The sequence below is a fragment of the Chiloscyllium punctatum genome, chromosome 14, assembly GCF_047496795.1.
Source record: "Chiloscyllium punctatum isolate Juve2018m chromosome 14, sChiPun1.3, whole genome shotgun sequence".
NCBI classification, from domain to species: domain Eukaryota; kingdom Metazoa; phylum Chordata; class Chondrichthyes; order Orectolobiformes; family Hemiscylliidae; genus Chiloscyllium; species Chiloscyllium punctatum.
In genome coordinates this window covers 40,778,569-40,796,224 of record NC_092752.1, presented here as the reverse complement: position 1 = coordinate 40,796,224, position 17,656 = coordinate 40,778,569, and the positions used below count along the sequence as shown (strand labels likewise).

The window sequence follows — 17,656 nt, the reverse complement described above, 5'->3', positions numbered from 1 at the left end:
GTGCAATCAAGGCCTATGCTTCATTTATTGGATGTGCTGCATTAATGATCAGTCGGGGGTTCCTTTATGGAGGAATGGGAAACTCGTATAGTTTGAAGCCACAGTGGGTTAATGATCTCACCTTGTGTTTCCCTGACAGGATCTTTGCCCATCAGACTGGCCAATGGGAGCAACGTGTGCTTGGGGAGAGTGGAGATCCTTTACAAGTCCACCTGGGGAACAGTCTGTGACGATGGTTGGGATCTCACCAATGGAGACGTTGTCTGCAGACAGCTGAACTGTGGGAAGGCTGAGTCTATAACTGGGGCTTATCATGGTCAAGGGGGCGGGGAGATCCTGCTCAGTGGGGTCAGATGTAATGGAACGGAACACTCACTGGACCAATGCATTGCCAACCCACTCAGTGCCAATCACAGTGCTGGATGTCAACATGCTGGAGTCATCTGCTCAGGTAAATCAGCAGCTCTCAGTGAGCTTGCCACACATCTCAAGCTATGTCCCATCATCCCTTGCTCCCCAGTATACATTGGTCTACATTGGTTCCAGTTCTGGCTTTACCTTGATTTTAAAATTTTAATTGTCCTGTTTAAATTCCTGCTTTAATCTCCTTCACTCTCGACCATTCTCATCCTTCTTTCCAAATTATTCCATGGCCTTGCCTTTACTTGTCATTGTAAACCTTCCCAGCTTCTCAATTTTCACGCTCGTATTCATATCCTTGGTTAGCTCTGGCCCTTCCTGAGCATTACCTCCTCCAACCCAGGAATGCTGATTTCCCTCTTGAAATTCTTCCAGAATTCTCATCCTCTTCATTTCTCTGTAATCTTTTCCAGCACTGCAGTTTTCATCCTTGTCTACTTCCGGCTCGGCTCCTAAGACGAAATATCCTTCATGATCAGCACACCCCCCCCACCCTAACCATTCTTTCTCTGCTACTGGTGTACAGTAGCTATCTTCTACAAAGTCTATCATTGGAAGATGCAAATTTCCTTTTGCGTCCCCTTTGAAAATTTGACCTCTGCCGTCTGGTAGGAGATGAGCACCAGAAATATGGGAACATCACCATGTGCAAGTTCATGACACATGTTGCACACCTGCTGACTTGTAAATAATTTGGTTATTCCTTCATTGCAGCTGGGTCAAACCCTGAAACACTCCCTTGCAGCACTGTGGTTGTACCCATACATAAAGGACGGCAGCAGTTCCAGAAAACCCATCATCCCTTCCTCATGGCTTATTATTAATAGAAAATAAATGGCATTCTTGTCAGTGATGCCTACATTCCATGTTTAAGTCAGACAGCTAAACCAAATCAGCTTTTATACCACTGTATTCGCAACACAGTCAAATGAAAACCTTCAATGACTTTCAAAATTGACTCCAATGGTTCCTAACCAGTCTTTTGAATAAGCATCCCAGACTTTGCAAAACATTAATTCCAGATGCTAGTTTGTATCATAAAGAAAAGACTTATTAATAATACACTAACTTGAGCACATCAAAAATTAAACAATAAATTAATCGTGTTGCTTTTGGGGTGACACGGTGGTTCAGTGGCTAGCACTGTTGCCTCACAGCACCAAGGTCCCAGGTTCGATTCCAGCTTTGAGCAACTGTCTGTGTGGAGTTTGCACATTCTCCCTGTGTCTGCGTGGGTTTCCTCCCATAGTCCAAAGATGTGCAGGTCAGGTGAATTGGCCATGCTAAATTGCCCAAAGCGTTAGGTGCATGGGTCTGATGGGTTACTCTTCAGAGGGTCAGTATGGGCTGAAGGGCCTGTTTCCACACTTAGGGAATCTAATTTATGCAGTCAAAAACCTTTATTTTCAGCCCCTTTCATTCAAAACGCAGTCAAACAAACACAGTTAAGAAATAAATAAAAGAAAATAACAAAACCGTCCATATTATTTAAATATTTTTCGCAATGCTTTGTTCCATTAGCATAGAATATTGTTTCTTGGTTGATTTTCTGAAGATGAATATCAGGGTTACCTTTACAGTTCACTCAGATAAAGGCAGCAAGACTTATAACTCAGTTTTGTATTCTCTGAACACCCAAGGATTGCTTATGAGAGGTTAGGCAGAGAGTTTTCAAATCTTCCATGTAACATCAACAGCCTGATCCCTTATTCTTAGAAAACACTGTCCAAAACGCAAGTCAAACTCTGACCACTCCGGGACAGACTCACTGTTTCCTCCACGAGGTCCCACTTTGCATTCGAGATCTGCTGTCTGCTTGGACATAAGATCTTCTCTACACTGGTTGACCTTGTTACGAGACAACTTCTGCTATCTGGTTAAATAGAATGTACTTCCTTAGTGACAAAGTGGCTGTAGGACCTTGATCAGGAACGAACCTGCAACTAACTTCTAGATCTAGGTCAAACATGGTCAAGGAAATCTGCTGCTGATTATCATGTACTGTCCTCTCTCAGCTGGTGAATCAGTGGCCCTTCATGTTGAACTACACTTGGAGGAAGCACTGAGAGTGGTAAGGGCGCAGAATGTACCTTTGGTGGGGGATTTCACTGTCCACTACCAAGAGTGGTTCGACAGCAGCACTCTTGATCGCGTTGGTCATGTCCTAACGCATATTGCTGCACGACTGGGTCTGCAGCAGGTGGTGAGGGAAAGACATACTTGACCTCATTCTCCCAGTCTCCCGGCTGCAGATGCATTTGCCAATGACAGCTGGTTTAATACAGACAAGGAACTGACTGGGGAAGAGACAGATTGATCATCATGTATTCATTGTGGAGGCAAAGCCCTGACGTCACATTGAGAATAACCTCCATGGTGTTGTGTGACACTATCACCATGCTAAAAGGGACAGACTTGGAACGGGTCTAGCAACTCATAACTGGGCATCTGTGAGGTGCTGCGGGCCACCAACTGCAGCAGAATCTGCAAACTCATTAGATTCTGTAAAGTGTAGAAACAGGCTCTTTGGCCCAACCAGTCCAAACCAACCCTCTGAAGAGTAACCCACCAGACTAATTTCCCTCTGAGTAATGCACCTAACACTATGGGCAATTTAGCATGGCAAATTCACCTGACCTGCACATCTTTGGACTGTGGGAGGAAACCAGAGCAAACCCACGCTGACATGAGGAGAATGTGCAAACTCCACACAGACAGTCACCCAAGGCTAGGATCGAATGTGGGACCCTGGTGCTGTGAGGCAGCAGTGCTAACCACTGTGCCATTGTGCCAACCCAACGTGTCCCTTACTCAACCATTATCATGCAGCCAATGGATCAACCCCCTGTTCAACGGAGAGTGCAGGAGAACAGGCCAAGAGCAGTGCCAGGCTGACCTAAAATGTGAGGTGTCAACTGGTGAAGTTCCCAAAGAGAATTATATACATGCCAAACAGCACAAGCAGCAACTGATAGCCAGAGTTAAGCGGCCCTACAACCAACCGATCAGATTTAAGCTCTGCAGTCCTGACACATCCATTGTGAATGGTGGTGGACGATTAGCTCACTGGGGGAGGAGCTGGAGGCTCTCCATGTATCCCCATAGTCTGTAATGGAAAACCCCAGTACATCAGTGCAAAAGATAAGGCTGAAGCATTAGCAGCAATCTTCAGCGAGATGCGCCGAGTGGATCATCTGTCTTGGCCTCCTCCAATGATATCTAGCATCACAGATACCAGTCTTCAGCCAATTCAACTCACTCCATCTGATATGAAGAAATAGATGGAGACATTGGACATTTCAAAGACTATGGGCCCTGAAAATGTTTCAACAATACTACTGGAGGCATGTTCTCTCGGACTCGTAGCTCCCCCAGCCAAGCTCTTCCAGTACAATCGTCTACTAGCTAATGTGAAAAATTGCCCAGGGATGTCCTGCACACAAAAAGCAGGATAAATCCTACCCAACTAATTACTGCCCCATTGGCCTCCTCTTGATCATCAGAAATGTGATGGAAGGTGTCATTAACAATGCTGTCAAGCAGCACTTGCTAATTGACACTCTGCTCAGTAAGGCCCAGTTTTGATTCTGCATGGACTACTCAGCTCCTTAGCTCATTACAGCCATGGTTTAAACTGAGACAACAGCTCTGAATTCCACTAGTGAGGTGAGAATGACAAACCTTGACATCAAGGCTACATTTGAGTGAGTGTGGCATGCAGGAACCCGAGCAAACCTGGAATCAATGGGAATCAGGGCAATCTGTCTGCCGTTTTGAGTCATACCTGTCACATTGGAAGATGGATGTGGTTCTTGGAGGTCAGTCATCTCATCTCCAAAATTTCTCGATATGAATTCCTCAGGGTAATGTCCTTGGTCCAACCATCTTCAGCTCCTTCATCAATGACCTTTCCTCCATCATAAGGGCAGAAGTGAGGATGTTTACCCGATGATTACACAACGTTCAGCACTGTTCACAACTCCTCAGACACTGAAATGGTCATAGAGTCCTAGAACTTCACAGAATGGAAACAGGTCATTCAGCTCCTGTCCATGTCGACCAGTTTTCACAATTAATTTAGTCCCATTTGCCTGCATTTGGTCCATATCCCTCCATATTTATCCCATCCTTGGATCTGTCCAAATGTGTCTTAAATGACAAAATTGTACTCACCTCCACCACTACCTCTGTCAGCCCATTCTGTCCACCTTCTGTGTGAAAGAAATTGCTCTTCTGGTCTGTTTTTTATCCCTTCCATCTCACCTTAAACCTATGCTCTCTGGTTTAAGACTCCCCTACCCTGGGGAAAAGCTATTTAACATATCCATGCCTCTCATGACTTTATAGTCCTCTATAAGGTCACCCCTCAGTCTCCTCTGCTCCAGGGAAATCGTCCTAGCTTATCAATATAATTCAAATCTTCCAAACCATGTAGCATCTTAGTAAATCTTTTCTGCACTCTTTTCGAGTTTATTTATATACTTTCTGTGTATAATTAAACTACAACCAGAACTGCATGCAGTACTCCAAATGTGGCCTTACCAATGTCTTGAACAGCTGAAACGAGATGTCCAAACTCCTGTACTCAATACTCGAATGAAAGCAAGCATGCTGAAAGCTTTATTCACCATGCTATCTACCTGGAACTCCACTTTCAATGAGCTATGAACTTGTACCCCTAGATATCTTTTTTTTTCTGTAGCACTCCCCAGGGTCCACTGACTGTATAACTCCTGCCCTGGTTTGACCTACCAAAATTCAACATCTAAATTAAACTGCACCCACCATTCCTCAGGCCACTGACTCAGTTGATTATCATCTCGCTGATCTCTCAAGGGCAGTTAGAGATGGAAAATAAATGCTGGTTAGCCAGTGAATCACATGTCCCAAGAGGGAATAAAAATGTCAATATAAAACAATGAAAAATCAGTGAGGTACCCTTACACCATGAATGAATTAAATTCACCTCTGTAGAGAATTGGTCACCTGTTGTACATTGGCTTTACAAAGAACAGACATGAATTTCTGTGAGCATCAAATGGACACCAGGATGGTTTGTTGCCTTCCTGGGGCTAGGATCAGGGATGTGACAGGATTGAATTTTATACCCATTATAGGAGGAAGTAGTGGGTCAAAAGATTGGTTGTGGTGACTGTTTTCTGTGTGGTTGAATATCAGCTCACGAAGTACAGGGGAACCTCGGTTATCCGGACTTAATGAGCGGACAGTATTTCGTTCGGATAATCGATTATTCGGTTGATCAATTAAATGCCTTTCCTCTGGGGCTTGGAACTTTTAAAGTCTGCTCCTCGTTCAGGAGACTGCTGCAGCACACAGCCCGCGAGCCCCAGCCCCGACCCCGTGCAACACCGCCGCCGTACCAACCCTGCCTCCGCCCCCCCGCTCCCGTGCAACACCGCCCCCCAACCCTGTGCTACCCCCTTCAAACCCCGTTCAATACTGCCCCCGTCCCCAACATTCCCCCCCCCCCCCCCGCTCCCGACCCCATGCAACACCCTCCCCACCCCCAACTCCATCCAACACTGACCCCTGCCTGCCCCCAACCCTGTAGACATCCATCCCTCTCCGGGGCAGCTGCACTAGACTCCAACAACCATATTACTGCAGCTGCCTTTGTGGGGGAAGTCTCCAAACAGCGCATGCACACACACAACTGGGGAAGGGGGGTGGGGTGAGGGTACACCCTGTGTAGAACTCCAGGGAAAGTTTGGGGAGAGAGAATGGGTGGGCAGTCAGTCATTTGGAGATGGTGCCTGTTTAGTCATTGTCAACAAAAGATGTGATCACTGTTGGAAACAAGTCTTTGATGTAATGTTTCCATAGGGGCCTCGAGATCTCCTTTGGATAATCCAATTTTCTGATAATTGGTATTCCGATAATCAAGTTTCCTCTGTATGTGTCGTTTTGTTGCTTTTCCAGGTCCACTGCCCCCCAGGCTGCAAGATGGTCAAGACTTGTGTTCAGGAAGAGTTGAAATTTACAAGAATTCCTCATGGGGCACTGTTTGTGACCATGAGTGGGATATCATGGATGCCTCAGTTGTCTGCAGGCAGCTCAGGTGTGGAGTTGCCGTGTCTGTGAACAGCAGCTTTGGCCCAGGAGAAGATCCCATCTGGCTGGATAATTTTCGATGTGTTGGGACTGAGGGCACCATCAATGAGTGCCCAAGAGAGCAGAGGAATATCAGCAACTGCACACACAGTCAGGATGCTGGAGTTACTTGCTCAGGTCAGCAGTGATATTGCATTATGCTGAAAGATTTTCAACATTTTGAGTCATGCAGTATAACAATGGTCTATGCTTGAATCCTTGACAGTGCTGAGTTAGTGATCTATTAGGAGAAGTAATGCGTCCCTTCAGTTCCTGTATAACTGGCTTCAGGGGAGCTGTTTCCTTCTGTTCCTGTGTAACCAGATCAAGCGGCTGAATGATGTGCTGGTTCTGCTTGAGACCTGAATGGCCTTATTTTGTTCTTTCGTGAAGGAAAGGGAAAATTATGGAGATTGAAACCAAAGGGGAAGAATAATCTAACTTTGTGTTTCCCTGACAGGACGTTTCCCTGTCAGACTGGTCGATGTGAACAGCAGGTGCTCAGGAAGAGTGGAGATCCTTTACAAGTCCACCTGGGGGACAGTCTGTGAGGATGGTTGGGATCTCACCAATGGAGACGTTGTCTGCAGACAGCTGAACTGTGGGAAGGCTGAGTCTATAACTGGGGCTTATCGTGGACAAGGGGGCGGGGAGATCCTGCTCAGTGGGGTCAGATGTAATGGAACGGAACACTCACTGGACCAATGCATTGCCAACCCACTCGGTGCCAATCACAGTGCTGGATGTCAACATGCTGGAGTCATCTGCTCAGGTAAATCAGCAGCTCTCAGTGAGCTTGCCACACATCTCAAGCTATGTCCCAACATCCCTTGCTCCCCAGTATACATTGGCCTACATCGACTTCTGTTCTGGCTTTACCTTGATTTTAAAATTCTAATTGTCCTATTTAAATCAGCCCTTGCCTGCTGTAATCTCCTTCACCGTCTACTATTCCCGTGTTCCTTTCCAAATTGCACCATAGACTTATTGTCATTGTAAACCTTCCCAGTTTCTCAATTTTCACGATCACATTCATGTCCCCTCACGACCCTGGCCCTCCCTGTCTGTTACCTTCTCCAACCCAGGAATGTTGATCTTCATGTTGAAATCCTTCCTGGGTTCTCACCCTCTTTAATTCTCTGTGAATCTTTACCAGGTCTGCTGTTTTCATTCTTGTGTTCCAATGCCCTATGGCCTACACCCTTTTGCTATTTCTTTATCCTAGGCCTAAACAGCCTATCTGATTGACACTCCCTCAAACATCTTAAATATTCTCTTTCTCTGCTACTAGTGCATAATGGCATCAAAATGACCATTCTAGATGATGGCAAATTTCCTTTGGCAGCACCTTTGAAAATATGACCTCTCCCATCTGGTAGAAGAAGTGCAACAGATGCCTGGGAAGGTCACAACACATGTTGCACACCTGCTGACTTGTAAATAATTTGGTTATTCCTTCATTGCAGCTGGGTCAAACCCTGAAACACTCTCCCTTGCAGCACTGTGGTTGTACCCATACATAAAGGACGGCAGCAGTTCCAGAAAACCCATCATCCCTTCCTCATGGCTTATTATTAATGGACAGTTAATGCCATCCTTGTTCATGAATGAATAAAACCAATCCACTGTGGCTTCATCTTAACCTTTATTGCCAGCTGTCACATTGGAAAATGTCTTTTATTTTTTCATCGGATGTGTCAGTTGTGGCTCAGTTGGTTGCACATTTGCCTGTAAATCCCAAACTTCTGAGTAGAAGTCCCAGTCCAGAGCCTGAGTGATATAATCAAGGCTGATACTCCTGTACAGAATTAAGGGAGTGTTCCAGTCTAAGGTTTTGTCTTCTGGTTGTGATGTTAAACCAAGGCTCCATCTACCCATGTGGGTTGATGTAAAAGGTCTGCTCACACTAGTTTGACGAGAAGCAGGGTTGTTACCCATGGTGTCTTGCCTAATTTATATTCCTAAATGAGCATCACGATAAACAGGTTATCTGGTCATTGTTACTTGTGCAAGTTGTTGACTGCAGATTAGTTCTTATGTATCCTGCATAATAGTGATTATGTTTCCAAAAAAATAGTCCCTAGTTGGCTGTAAAACCTTTTTTGGCATTTAGTGATCCTATAAAGCACCAAATGAATGCTAATCCATTTTTATTTATTTGAGCATGGTGAGCAAGGCAGCACTTTTTGATAATTAATGGTTAACCGGTAGAATGATGGTGAGCCACATTCTTCAACCAGTGCTGTCCATTTGGTGATGGTAGAGTTGCATTGCAATTCAGGTGAGTTTTCAACAAATGACAGTGAAGAATTGGTGATGTAGTTGCAAGTCCATATAGGATGTAGCTTGGATGAAGCCTTGACTCCTATTCCCTAGGATTTGCTGTCCTTTTCATCTTAGCTGGTCAAGAATTTGGCTTTTGAAGGTACTGGTGAAATTGTTGCAATCCATCATGTATGTGTGACACAAAAATTGCCACACAGAATTAATGGTAGAGGAAGTAATATTTTAAAGCATGATATGAGACTGATTAGGTAGCTTCATTTGTCCTGTAGAGATCGAGCTTCTTTAATGTTGTTGGAGCTGCAGTCACAGTGTGAATCTAAATGTTGGTCAGACTTGAGTACATCAAGGGTAGAGGTACTCACCAAAGAATTTGCAGCCTCTGAACTGTTCATGTAGTCACATTACATTTCTAGTCAGTAAAATTGCATTTCCAGTCAATGATAATCACAAGTTGTTGTGTGATTCAAGAATGGAGCTGCTAAATATTGGCAAAAGGGGACAAAAAGACACTCATCAGGACTAAGATACAACAAACCTATTTAAAACGAGATACACTAATTTCTATAGCATGAGAAGAGTCTGCTAATTGGTTAAGATGCAGATGCAACAAGATCAGTTAACTGTCTATGTTAGTTCTCAGACCAGGCAGGAAACTCTGGTTGATCAGGATGTTACCATGGGAATGAAGCAGAAATTGCCAGTCACCATGCCCCCTATCTTCTTCCAATTAAAAAGCTGCAAGGTATGTATGAATCCCTTTTCCCCATATAAAACAGGGTCCTGTGTATGAATGTATGTTACATGTAGCACAGGCAAATGTGTAACAATGTGAGTGCGAATGATAATCTTGGATTGGTTTCTGCTGTGGTTTTTAGCACGGTGTGGATCATTAAATAAGTTATGTCCAATAGCAGAATCACACTTAATGGTGGACATACATCTGAGGGTTGCAAGCATGACTTAGTTGAGAACAATTGGCATGCTGTCTACTATGAATGGCCAATGGGCCACACTGTTGATATGGTATGTCAGTCACTGGGACATAGATCTATATAACTGGCATCACAGCAGCAGTGAAACTCATATAACTATTTATTCATTTGAGTGGTAGGCAAATTTATTTTTTAGCTTGATGCTAATTCTTGTAGAAAACCACTCATGAGTTTACTGCAGAGTACCAGTGGGAGACAGCTAGCTGTATCTGTTGTTCAAGGGTAATATGTGGTAAACTGTCTGGGCCAAAAATAGTGGACATAGGCTCTTTAAGAGTTTTTGTAATATAGAACAAGTGATGATTTGATCAGGATCGCAGTTATGCAGAATAGTTTGATATGCCCTAACTCAGTATCAAGCTTGACTAAAAACAAAAGTTGTTGGAGATCACAGTGGGTAGAATCATGGAGAGAGGGCAAGCTAACGTTTTGAGTCTGAAGACTCTTTATCAGAGTTGATGTGGATCATTGAAGCTGTTTGACGCACTGTGATTTCCAGTATTTTTTGTTTTCAGGACAGGTTCCAGCATCTGCAGTAATTTGCGCCTACTCAGTATCAAGCTTATGGCGAGCAACTGGTTAGGGCCCTATTCATGAGATTGCCAATAAGGCTGATCTTGTAGTTATGGAACTGTAGCAAATCCAATGTGTATATTGGCCACTGAATGTAGGCTTTTGGCAAATGATAGTAGAGGACCCATTGGTAGATTTCTGAACTAATACATCACTATAAGGGCACGCATTTGATTGTGCATTTTTATGGTAACTGAGTGGAGAATCATGTGTCTAAAACTGTGTAAAGAACTTCTTTGTAGCTGTAGATTGAAATATGGGCAAGCATGTCATTTAGGTATTGTAAGTATGCAAGGGATAGGAGGTTATTTATCATTCCATCACAGGCGCACTTTCCATGGTCACCAGTGAAGATGTTAACAAGAGTTGGGTGTGGTGGAGATCCCACTGTAATGCCATTTAATTGAGCATACCTGATGCTATTGAAACTGAACTCAACTGCACAACTTGCAAAGTTCATGAGTTTGATGAGCACATTCAGATATTGTTGGCACATTTAGATTGTCATAACATAGTGCAAATGTCAATGGCTTTCTTGAGTGTTACTTTGGGAAATAAGCTAGCAATGTTGATAAAGGACATGGACGTGCTTTTGTTGTCAATAAGTACTGCTTGTATGGTCTTCACCAAAGTGAAGCAATCTTTCACAGTGCATGTGGGAAGTCACTGAAAACTTGTTTCATTAGCTCACATAACCATTGTCCAATTCATGTTATATAGATCTAGTCATAGATAAAATTAGATGTAAAGAGACATGACTTATGTCTGATTTGGTTATTCCCAACTCATGTGGCCATGGTGAAACATGCTGACAGTAATGCCTTTGCATGTCAAGGGGATAGAGTTGGATTATTTTTCTATCATAAGTGACGGTCATTGCTTGAATGTGTCTGGCACAACCATTCCTTTGTTCAAGCCTGAATGTTGTTCAGGACTTCTTCCTTGTGGAGGTGGTCTGCTTCAGTCTCTGCGGAGTCAGAAATGGTATGAGATCATGCGCAATCACCAGGGAACATTCCTAATTTGAATCTTCTATTAGAGGGACGGTTGTTGATGAAGCAGCTGAAAATGGTTGTGTTCAGGTCTTCACCCTGAGGAGCTTCTGCTAAACTACCATTCAGCTGAGATTATTGGTTTCCAATAACTGCAACCATCTTCCTTTGTGATAGGTAAAACTGCAACTAGCAAAGAGATTTTCTTTTAATTCCCATCGAGTTCATGCTCAGTCTTAATATCAAGGACAGTTATTATCACCTTATCTCATGAATTCAGCTCTTTTGTCCATGTTTGGAACAAGAATCAGGTGTCGAATGTCTTGTTGGGAAGAAGAGGAGGAACATACTTAAGCGGGATTTCAGAGAACTAGGAAGAAGGCTGAAAAGCAGGATGTCCAGGGTGGTTATCTCCGGTTTGCTTCCAGTTCCTCGGGCTGGTGAGGCCAGAAACAGGGAGATAATGGACTTGAACGTGTGGCTGGGGAACTGGTGCAGGAAGCAAGGATTTAAATTCTTGGACCACTGGGGTATGTTTTGTGGTAAGCATAAATTATACAAGAGAGATGGTTTGCACCTTAATAGGTTAGGGACCAGCTTTCTGGCAGGCAGGTTTGCTACGGCAACACAACTACGTTTAAACTAAGTAGTGAGGGGGAGGGGACAAACTGGATGTTTAAGAAGGAAGTTGGAGGGAAAGTTAGAACAAGGGAAGTCAAGAAAGACAACTGTAACAATGAGGCAGAAAACTCAGAAAGGGATCATGCTGTAAGGTTGAGTGAAATAGGAGTTGATGGGAAGGGTGAGGGCAGTAACAAATTAAAAATACTATATGAATGCATGAAACATTAGAAATAGACAGTGTAGTGCTCTCTCAGTCATGGCACACTGAAAGTGTAGTGCTCTCTCAGTCATGGCCCACTGACAGTGTAGTGCTCTCTCAGTCATGGCACACTGAAAGTGTAGTGCTCTCTCAGTCATGGCCCACTGACAGTGTAGTGCTCACTCAGTCATGGCCCACTGACAGTGCAGTGCTCCTTCAGTCATGGCCCACTGACAGTGCAGTGCTCTCACAGTCATGGCCCACTGACAGTGCAGTGCTCCTTCAGTCATGGCCCACTGACAGTGCAGTGCTCCTTCAGTCATGGCACGCTGACAGTGCAGTGCTCTCACAGTCATGGCCCACTGACAGTGCAGTGCTCCTTCAGTCATGGCACACTGACAGTGCAGTGCTCTCACAGTCATGGCCCACTGACAGTGCAGTGCTATCTCAGTCTTTGCCCACTAACAGTGCAGTGCTCATTCAGTCATGTCCCACTTACAGTGCAGTGCTCTCTCAGTCATGGCCCACTGACAGTGCAGTGCTATCTCAGTCATGGCACACTGACAGTGCAGTGCTCTCTCAGTCATGGCCCACTGACAGTGTAGTGCTCTCACAGTCATGGCTCACTGACAGTGTAGTGCTCTCACAGTCATGACACACTGACAGTGTAGTGCTCTCACAGTCATGGCCCACTGACAGTGCAGTGCTATCTCAGTCTTTGCCCACTGACAGTGCAGTGCTCATTCAGTCATGTCCCACTGACAGTGCAGTGCTCTCTCAGTCATGGCACACTGACAGTGCAGTGCTCTCTCAGTCATGGCTCACTGATAGTACAGTGCTCTCTCAGTCATGGCCCACTGACAGTGTAGTGCTCTCACAGTCATGGCCCACTGACAGTGCAGTGCTATCTCAGTCTTTGCCCACTAACAGTGCAGTGCTCATTCAGTCATGTCCCACTGACAGTGCAGTGCTCTCTCAGTCATGGCCCACTGACAGTGTAGTGCTCTCACAGTCATGGCTCACTGACAGTGTAGTGCTCTCACAGTCATGACACACTGACAGTGTAGTGCTCTCACAGTCATGGCCCACTGACAGTGCAGTGCTATCTCAGTCTTTGCCCACTGACAGTGCAGTGCTCATTCAGTCATGTCCCACTGACAGTGCAGTGCTCTCTCAGTCATGGCACACTGACAGTGCAGTGCTCTCTCAGTCATGGCTCACTGATAGTACAGTGCTCTCTCAGTCATGGCCCACTGACAGTGTAGTGCTCTCACAGTCATGGCCCACTGACAGTGCAGTGCTATCTCAGTCTTTGCCCACTGACAGTGCAGTGCTCATTCAGTCATGTCCCACTGACAGTGCAGTGCACTCTCAGTCATGGCTCACTGATAGTGCAGTGCTATCTCAGTCATGGCCCACTGACAGTGCAGTGCTCTCTCAGTCATGGCCCACTGACAGTGTAGTGCTCACTCAGTCATGGCTTACTGACAGTGTAGTGCTCTCACAGTCATGGCCCACTGACAGTGCAGTGCTATCTCAGTCGTGGCTCTCTGATAGTGTAATGCTCTCTCAGTCATGGCCCACTGACAGTGCAGTGCTCCTTCAGTCATGGCACACTGACAGTGCAGTGCTCCTTCAGTCATGGCACACTGAAAGTGTAGTGCTCTCTCTGTCATGGCTCACTGACAGTGCAGTGCTATCTCAGGCGTGGCTCTCTAATAGTGTAATGCTCTCTCAGTCATGGCTCACTGACAGTGTAGTGCTCTCACAGTCATGGCACACTGACAGTGTAGTGCTCACTCAGTCATGGCTCACTGACAGTGTAGTGCTCTCACAGTCATGGCACACTGACAGTGTAGTGCTCACTCAGTCATGGCCCACTGACAGTGTAGTGCTCTCACAGTCATGGCCCACTGACAGTGTAGTGCTCACTCAGTCATGGCCCACTGACAGTGTAGTGCTCACTCAGTCATGGCTCACTGACAGTGTAGTGCTCTCACAGTCATGGCCCACTGACAGTGTAGTGCTCACTCAGTCATGGCCCACTGACAGTGTAGTGCTCACTCAGTCATGGCTCACTGACAGTGTAGTGCTCTCTCAGTCATGGCTCACTGACAGTGTAGTGCTCTCTCAGTCATGGCCCACTGACAGTGTAGTGCTCACTCAGTCATGGCTCACTGACAGTGTAGTGCTCTCTCAGTCATGGCCCACTGACAGTGTAGTGCTCACTCAGTCATGGCTCACTGACAGTGTAGTGCTCTCACAGTCATGGCCCACTGACAGTGCAGTGCTATCTCAGTTGTGGCTCTCTGATAGTGTAATGCTCTCTCAGTCATGGCTCACTGACAGTGCAGTGCTCTCTCAGTCATGGCACACTGACAGTGCAGTGTTCTCTCAGTCATGGGCCACAGACAGTGCAGTGCTCACTCAGTCATGGCTCACTGACAGTGTAGTGCTCTCTCAATGATGGCTCACTGACAGTGTAGTGCTCTCTCAATCATGGCACACTGTCAATGCAGTGCTCACTCAGTCAGGGCCCACTGACAGTACAGTGCTCACTCAGTCAATGCACACTGACAGTGCAGTGCTCACTCAGTCATGGCTCACTGACAGTGTAGTGCTCTCTCAGTCATTGCCCACTGACAGTGTAGTGCTCTCTCAGTCATGGGCCACTGACAGTGCAGTGCTCTCTCAGTCATGGCTCACTGACAGTGCAGTGCTCTCTCAGTCATGGCTCACTGACAGTGCAGTGCTCTCTCAGTCATGGCTCACTGACAGTGCAGTGTTCTCTCAGTCATGGGCCACAGACAGTGCAGTGCTCACTCAGTCATGGCTCACTGACAGTGCAGTGCTCTCTCAGTAATGGCTCACTGACAGTGCACTGCTCTCTCAGTCATGGCTCACTGACAGTGCAGTGCTCTCTCAGTCATGGCACACTGACAGTGCAGTGCTCTCTCAGTCATGGCTCACTGACAGTGCAGTGCTATCTCAGTCATTGCCCACTGACAGTGTCGTGTTCTCACAGTCATGGCCCACTGACAGTACAGTGTTCTCTCAGTCATGGCCCACTAACAGTGCAGTGCTCATTCAGTCATGGCCCACTGACAGTGCAGTGCTCTCTCGCTCATGGCTCACTGACAGTGCAGTGCTCGGTCAGTCATGGCTCACTGACAGTGCAGTGCTCACTCAGTCATGGCCCACTGATAGTGCAGTGCTCTCACAGTCATATCCCACTGACAGTGTAGTGCTCCTTCAGTCATGTCCCACTGACAGTGCAGTGCTCTCTCAGTCATGGCACACTGACAGTGCAGTGCTATCTCAGTCATGGCCCACTGACAGTGCAGTCCTCTCTCAGTCATGGCTCACTGACGGTGTAATGCTCCTTCAGTCATGTCCAACTGACAGTGCAGTCCTCTCTCGCTCATGGCACACTGACAGTGCAGTGCTCTGTCACTCATGGCCCACTTAACAGTGCAGTGCTCTTTCAGTCATGGCACACTGACAGTGCAGTGCTCTCTCAGTTATAGCCCACTGACAGTGCAGTGCTCTCTCAGTCATGGCCAACAGAGAGTGCACTGCTCTCTCAGTCATTGCCCACTGACAGTGCAGTGCATTGCTCTCTCAGTCATGTCCCACTGACAGTGTAGTGCTCTCATAATCATGGCCCACTGACAGTGTAGTACTCTCGCAATCATGGCCCACTGACAATGCTGTGCTCTCTCAGTCATGGCTCACTGTCAGTGCAGTGCTCGCTCAGTCATGGCCCACTGACAGTGCAGTGCTCTCTCAGTTATTGCCCACTGACAGTGCAGTGCTCTCTCAGTCATGGCCAACAGAGAGTGCACTGCTCTCTCAGTCATTGCCCACTGACAGTGCATTGCTCTCTCAGTCATGTCCCACTGATAGTGTAGTGCTCCCATAGTCATGGCCCACTGACAGTGTAGTACTCTCGCAATCATGGTCCACTGACAGTGTAGTACTCTCGCAATCATGGCCCACTGACAATGCAGTGCTCTCTCAGTCATGGCCCACTGACAATGCAGTGCTCTCTCAGTCATGGCCCACTGACAGTGCAGTGCTATCTCAGTCTTTGCCCACTGACAGTGCAGTGCTCTCTCTGTCATGGCACACTGAGTGCAGTGCTCTCTCAGTCATGGCCCACTGACTGTGCAGTGCTCTCTCAGTCATGGCACACTGACAGTGCAGTGCTCTCTCTGTCATGGGCCACTGACAGTGCAGTGCTCACTCAGTCATGGCACACTGACAGTGCAGTGCTCACTCAGTCATGGCACACTGACAGTGCAGTGCTCACTCAGTCATGGCTCACTGACAGTGCAGTGCACTCTCAGTCATGGCTCACTGACAGTGCAGTGCTATCTCAGTCATTGCCCACTGACAGTGTAGTGCTATCTCAGTCATGGCCAACAGGGAGTGCACTGCTCTCTCAGTCCTTGCCCACTGCCAGTGCAGTGCTCTCTGTGTCATGGCCCACTGACAGTGCAGTGCTCTCTCAGTCATGGCCCACAGACAGTGCAGTGCTCTCTGTGTCATGGCCCACTGACAGTGCAGTGCTCTCTGTGTCATGGCCCACTGACAGTGCACTGCTATTTCAGTCATGGCCCACTGACAGTGCAGTGCTCTCTGTGTCATGGCCCACTGACAGTGCACTGCTATTTCAGTCATGGCCCACTGACAGTGCAGTGCTCACTCCGTCATGGCCCACTGACAGTGCACTGCTATGTCAGTCATGGCCCACTGACAGTGCAGTGCTCACTCAGTCATGGCCCACTGACAGTGCATTGCTCTCTCTGTCATGGCCCACTGACAGTGTAGTGCTTTCATAGTCATGACCCACTGACAGTGCAGTGCTCTCTCAGTCATGGCTCACTGACAGTGTAGTGCTCTCTCAGTCGTGGCTCACTGACAGTGCAGTGCTCTCTCAATGATGGCTCACTGACAGTGTAGTGCTCTCTCAATCATGGCACATTGACAGTGCAGTGCTATCTCAGTCATGGCCCTCTGACAGTGCAGTGCTATCTCAGTCATTGCCCACTGACAGTGCAGTGCTCACTCAGTCATGGCTCACTGACAGTGCAGTGTTCTCTCAGTCATTGCCCACTGACAGTGTAGTGCTGTCTCAGTCATGGGCCACTGACAGTGCAGTGCTCACTCAGTCATTGCCCACTGACAGTGTAGTGCTCTCTCAGTCATGGGCCACTGACAGTGCAGTGCTCACTCAGTCATGGCACACTGACAGTGCAGTGCTCTCTCAGTCAGGGCCACTGACAGTGCAGTGCTCACTCAGTCATGGCTCACTGACAGTGCAGTGCTCTCTCAGTCATGGCTCACTGACAGTGCAGTGCTATCTCAGTCATTGCCCACTGACAGTGTAGTGCTATCTCAGTCATGGCCAACAGGGAGTGCACTGCTCTCTCAGTCCTTGCCCACTGACAGTGCAG

The 17,656-nt window shown here is 46.8% G+C and overlaps 1 protein-coding gene across 1 annotated transcript in view; it reads left to right on the top strand.

Moving 5' to 3' along the window:
- The window catches only part of LOC140485460 (scavenger receptor cysteine-rich domain-containing protein DMBT1-like), a 101,402-nt gene that overhangs the window by 67,556 nt on the left and 16,190 nt on the right, over positions 1-17,656 (top strand). The window contains exons 7-9 of the mRNA XM_072583663.1: positions 140-451; positions 6,361-6,669; positions 6,992-7,303. Of these exons, the coding sequence (XP_072439764.1) occupies positions 140-451; positions 6,361-6,669; positions 6,992-7,303 (933 nt within the window). The remainder of the gene's footprint in view (positions 1-139; positions 452-6,360; positions 6,670-6,991; positions 7,304-17,656) is intronic.